This window comes from Meleagris gallopavo, chromosome 29 (genome assembly GCF_000146605.3).
Source record: "Meleagris gallopavo isolate NT-WF06-2002-E0010 breed Aviagen turkey brand Nicholas breeding stock chromosome 29, Turkey_5.1, whole genome shotgun sequence".
Taxonomy (NCBI): Eukaryota; Metazoa; Chordata; class Aves; order Galliformes; family Phasianidae; genus Meleagris; species Meleagris gallopavo.
The window spans coordinates 4,051,929-4,057,325 of record NC_015039.2 but is presented as its reverse complement, the minus strand read 5'-3'; the positions used below and the strand labels follow the sequence as shown (position 1 = coordinate 4,057,325).

The 5,397-nt window shown below is 57.7% G+C and overlaps 1 protein-coding gene across 1 annotated transcript; it reads left to right on the top strand.

The window, feature by feature from the left end:
* The first annotated feature begins 6 nt into the window (after positions 1 to 6).
* NT5C3B (5'-nucleotidase, cytosolic IIIB) lies at positions 7 to 4,495 on the top strand. The gene is made up of 9 exons (XM_010724686.2): positions 7 to 25; positions 106 to 204; positions 597 to 666; positions 904 to 950; positions 1,394 to 1,479; positions 1,847 to 1,936; positions 2,413 to 2,575; positions 3,281 to 3,481; positions 3,702 to 4,495. Exons 1-9 carry the CDS (start codon positions 23 to 25, stop codon positions 3,810 to 3,812), a joined length of 870 nt encoding a protein of 289 aa, XP_010722988.1. The 5' UTR covers positions 7 to 22; the 3' UTR covers positions 3,813 to 4,495.
* Positions 4,496 to 5,397: the final 902 nt, after the last annotated feature.

Below are 5,397 nucleotides of genomic sequence, written 5' to 3'. Positions count from 1 at the left end.
CGGCACGGCACGGCACGGCGAGATGGTGAGCGGGGCACTGCACTGCGGGAGGGGGAGATGAGCGCGGCGGAGCTGCGGGGGTCCGAAACGGCGCTGTGCCCGCAGGTGCCGGAGCTGCAGAAAAGCACGGTCCGCATCCAGCAGCCGGAGCGCGTCGTGGGGCTGATCCGCGCCATCAAGGAGCAGGGCGGCAGCAAACTGCAGGTACGGCCCGCGCGGCTCTGTGTGCGCTGTGCTGTGCTGTGCTGTGCTGTACTGCGGGAGTGGGAGCGGGGAACAAGCCGAGAGCCGGGCAGTTTTCATGGCCTGGCCTCCTGCTTCCCTCTTATGCAAGCTGTAAACATTAGCCGGTCCCCAAACATCGCCCTCCACACAGAGCACAAGCCGGGAGGGATGGCCCTGTGCTGCTGATAAGGCTGCTGGGGTGGGGGTGGAAGGTGCCCGGTCCCAGCTGGGTGCGTTATGCCCCGTTGGATGCCTGCCTGCTGGCTGCCCCGCTGCTCACTGCAGCCCTGCAGTCTGTGGGAAGCACCCACGCGGTGTTCGCACCCAGCAGAGCGTTGGGTCACCACAGTCCATCTTTCTCTCACCTTCAGGTCATCTCTGACTTCGACATGACGCTGAGCAGGTTTGGGTGCAATGGCCGGCGCTGCCCAACGTCACACAGTGAGTTCCAGCCCTGCTATTGCTTTGTGGCCCTTGCTTCTGCTTTCCGTGCCTGTTCTCTGGTGCTGCCCTCTCCTCCCAGCAGCCCAAAGCCCATGGCAGGAGGCAACTCCTCGTGTCTGTGCTCCAGCTTTGCCACTAAGACTCTCAGATGCTCCTTGTCTGTCTCAGCCCAGCACCCTGAAGCTCACAGCCTTTCTGTATGGCTGTAACACTGACATTTTGTTGTCTTTGCAGATATCCTCGACAACAGCCACGTCGTTAGTGAGGATGGCAAGAAGAAGGTGGGTGTTGCTTTGTGAAGCTCTCCATTGCTGCCAGCGTCACCGTGGGCTGTGCAATGAGCGTCAGAGGGCAAAAGCCGTGCGGTGCTGCTGGGGCAGAGAGCAGAGAGCAGAGCGAGGTCCCGGGCTGCGTTTCAGCCAATGGGAAACTAATTTGCATACGGAGCTGCGGGCATTTGTGCTCTGATAAGAGCAGGAAGGAGGTTTGTGTGCCCATCTGCTGGGAGCAGTTTTGCTGAGCTGAGCCTCAGCCGCGCTGTCAGAGACGGCCTCAGGGATCCCCGGGTTGGCTCAGAGTGAAGTTGCTCAGTGAAGTGGTTTTGGTCGTGTTTTTGTTATGGACTGTGATGCTTTGGGGGAGTTTAGAAATACTGATTTTGCTGTTTACAGTCTCTGTAGGCTCAACGTTCAATCTGAATTCTTTCTTACCTATAACATTCCAGTTAAAAGATCTGCTGCACCACTACTACCCCATCGAAATCGATCCCAACCGCACCCTGGAAGAGAAACGTCCCCTGATGGTGGAGTGGTGAGTGCTGACCCTGCTGAGCATTAGGGGAGTGGGAGGAAACACCCCTGGGCCCGGCCTAAGCATGGAGAACCCTTTGTAGGGTCTCTTTTAACATAGGCTGTTCCCATTTCTCGCATGCATGGCACAGACACTCAGCTTGGTGCTTCGGACCGTGGCTGGTGGGCACAGCTGAGGCGTAGTTCTGAGTCACTGCAAACAAAAAGCAAAAAGCACAGATCACACAGGCACAGATCACATCGGCACCCCTGACCTCCTCCTGGCAACTGGGATGGCAGTGTGAAGGCTTCAGCTTCCTGAAGGAAGTGCCTGGCTGTTGTTTTTCTGATGGCTGGAATGTGATGCTCACCTCGCTGCCTTTCTCTAGGTGGACCCGGGCCCACGAGCTGCTGTCACAGCAGAAGATCCAAAAGGGAGACATCGCCCAGATTGTCAGGGAGTCGGATGTGATGCTGAGGTACACCCAAGGCCTTCCTCTCCTATCACCCCGTTGCTGCCCACATCTTCAGAGCCTGAAGGCAGGCAGGGGATGCTGAGCTGGTGTCTGCTAGCTCTGCTCACCTTCTCTGATCTGCACGCAACCACACAGTGCAGCAGATACAAATCTCCCTTCCTTCCTGGGGTTTGGGTTTAACCACCAGAGAGCTCCTCCTGCTCTGGAGCCATGCCCACCCCTGGTCCTGGTGGGGAGAGGGTCCCCGAGCAACTCTGAGCCTTTGTGGTTGGCAGGATGAGGGGTGCAGGCACTAAAATACGGCACCAAAAGCTGCTGTGAGAGCTGCAGCCAGGTGCTGTGCTTTGAGTGACTGCTGTTATTTCTGCTTGGGAAGTCCCAGGCAGAAACTTGAGCTTTGTCACTGAGAGCAGTCGCAGCCCACGCTGCCAGAGCTGGGAGAGGGAAACGTGACACTGCCACGACAACTTCTGTCCTAGGGACGGATTCAATGAGTTGTTTGATCAGCTGCATAAGTATAACGTGCCCATGTTCATCTTCTCTGCTGGTGTTGGTGACATCCTCGAGGAGATTATCCGTCAGGCCAACGTCTTCTACCCCAACGTCCACGTGGTGTCCAACTACATGGACTTCGATGACAGTGTGAGTGTGCAGAGAGCCCGCAGGGGAGGGTGGTGGTGCTGGTGGTTGGTGCTGTGGGCTGCAGTGCCATTACAGTACATCAGTGCTGGGGTTTGGGGAGCGCGCAGTGTTGGCCCTGGGAGGATCCTGCAGGCAGAGAGCAGCAGCAGCCGAGCATCTGCTCACCGTCCTGTGAGCACCTCACCCTTCAGACTGACTTTTGGAAGCCAGAAGTGGGTTCTGTCTGTTGAGGCTCGGTGCTGGTCCATGCCCAGCCCAGACGTGGTCGGAGTGGAGTTAACAAAAGCCTGAAAAGTCCCAGTTCTCATTAGCAAATGGCACTGTGCACAATGAAGCTCTCTGTTCCCCCAGGGGTGCGCTGGGGCAGACAGTCCGCAGGGTGTGACGCCTGACTCCTGCAAGGGCTGCGCTGTGCCCTGGGGCTCCTTGGACTTTGGCTTTCCATGGCCCTTGAGCAGCTCCAAGGCGGCACAGAGATCTCCCAGATCCTTTGGGGTTGTTCTCACCCTAGGGTCTGGGTTTGCCCTGACAAAAGCAGACCTTTGAGGACTGTCTGCATGCGTTTTGGGGCTCCCAGGCAGTGCTACAGTGATGAGAGCTGTTGTCGCGTTGCCCCTCACCTCTCCCCCCTTCTGAAGGGGCGCTGAGGCTGCAGCACAATGTAGGGATTGCTTTAGGATCAGTTCACCTGTCCCATTTGCACAGGGAGTCCTCAAGTGCTTCAAGAGCCCTCTAATCCACACCTACAACAAGAACAACAGCGTGCTGCAGGGCACTGCGTACTTCCAGCAGCTGAGCACACGGACGAGCATCATCCTTCTGGGGGACTCCATGGGTGACCTGACAATGGCAGATGGCGTTCCCAGTGTGGAGAACATCCTCAAGATTGGCTTCCTCAACGACAAGGTGTGTGAGGAGCAGCATTCCTGCTGCCTTCCAGCCCTTCCCAGGGCTGAGTGCCCGCTGTTGGGCTCTAGGTTTGCGTAAGGGCCCTTGGAGCTGCCTTTGGGCACAGTCAGCTGGTGTTGTCCCCTCTTCTCTGTAGCATCAAGAGATGCAGGGCTGTGGGTATGGCACCTTCATTCTCAGCTGTTCACAGTTCTCTGCGCTCCTCTCCTCGCTGCAGGTGGAGGAGCGGCGGGGGAAATACCTGGATGCCTATGACATCGTGCTGGAGAGCGATGAGACGTTGGATGTGGTCAATGGGATTCTGCGGTACATCCTCATGGAGACATGAGCCGGGCAGCAGCGTCCCAACCCCGGCCCGTCAGCCACGTACTGGGGGATGAGCACCCTTAGCAAAGCTGGACGGGTGTCCCGGAACCTGCCTGAATCCATCCCCGTGCCGGGGCGATCCCCCTGCCCCAGCTGTTGTGTCCCAAACCTCACAGCTCTTCTGGTCAGTTTGGAGCTGAAGGGCTGATCTGGAGGAAGCAAGGAGCCTGCCCTGCACTCTGCGTCCTCCTCAGCCTCCAGCAGCACCGGAGCCACAGCAAACATTTGTGTTCTGGGGAGGGACAACAGCAAACATTGTGTTCTGTGCTTCTCTCCAGCGGCTGAGCACAGAAGCAGGGACCGTTTGCTGTGGCTCGAGGGCAGACCTGGTTTGAGTTGAAGCTGTTTGGTTTTACTGCATTCCTGTCTAAGGAAACAAGCAATGCTGCTCCTATCCTGTTTTCTGTGGCCCCGAGGTGTGCAGGCTGAGCCCCAGCTGTGGGGAGAGAGCAGGGTGGGGGGGTCCTGCAGCGCCGGGAGGTGGGTGCTGGGGATGATGGGCAGCTCTGCTGGGTTCCCATGGGCTCTGACCTCAGCCCTCACCCTGCAGCTCACTCACCGCCCTCCGCACCATGGGCTGCTAAATGTCACTTCTGGGCAGTGCAGATCTCTGCTTCTTTGAAATAAAATCACTGACTAAAGCTGCAGTGTGTGTGCATTGCACCGAGAGCACAGCGCCTCAAGCAAAGTGTCCTCCCCATCCCTGATCGCACTGTGCCCCATCCCTGTCCCCCACCCCTCTGCAAGGGTCCTGGGAGCGGAGCTCTTTTCCTTTTTCTCCTGCCCAAGGGAGCAGATGCCACTGTCTGAAATCCACCTCTGCTCCACAGACCCAGGTGAGTTCTCCTCATGCCATCGGGACAAACAGGAATGAACGTTCCATTGCAAAGTAACTGACACGAAGGGAAACGTCTTGGAAACCCCTTGAAATTATTTATTTGGTGCCACTTAGAAGTCATTGTTTGAGGGGCTTGCTCTGGCCCTTTGCACAGTTCTGCTCGTGCGTTTTTTCTCTTTGCAAGGTCACACTGTGCAAAAGCTTCCAGAGCTGCTGGGAAGGTGGAGGGGATGTGCTGGGCACAAACCTGAGAGCACCGAGTTAATGGGTTGCATTTTGGCATCGGAACCAACCAGGGCTGATTTCTGGCACCCCCCGGCAGCTGTAGCAGTGAGGAGGATGAGGAGGGTCGGTCTGCTGCTCCCGGAGGCAGCCAGCCAGCTCTGGTCCCAGCCGTGCAGCTCTGCGGCAGTGGAGGGGCAGCAGTGCTGTCCCGGGGCTCTGAGCCACCTCCAACCTCTGCTCCTGGGAACTGCAGCAGTCAGCAGCAGGGATGGCTGCTCTACTTCTCCTTTAAAGGACTTTACATGCGCCTATTTAAAACTAACCCGGGACAAACAAACAATCCCTAAACTACAGTAATACTGCAAAGGAGGGGGAGCTCCCCTGTCCCTGCGCGGGGCCCGGCAGGCCGTGCAGTCGCTGGCTGAGGACGAAGGAGCAGAGAGGTCGGAGTTGGGCTCGGGGCTGAGCTCGGGAAACGGAGAGG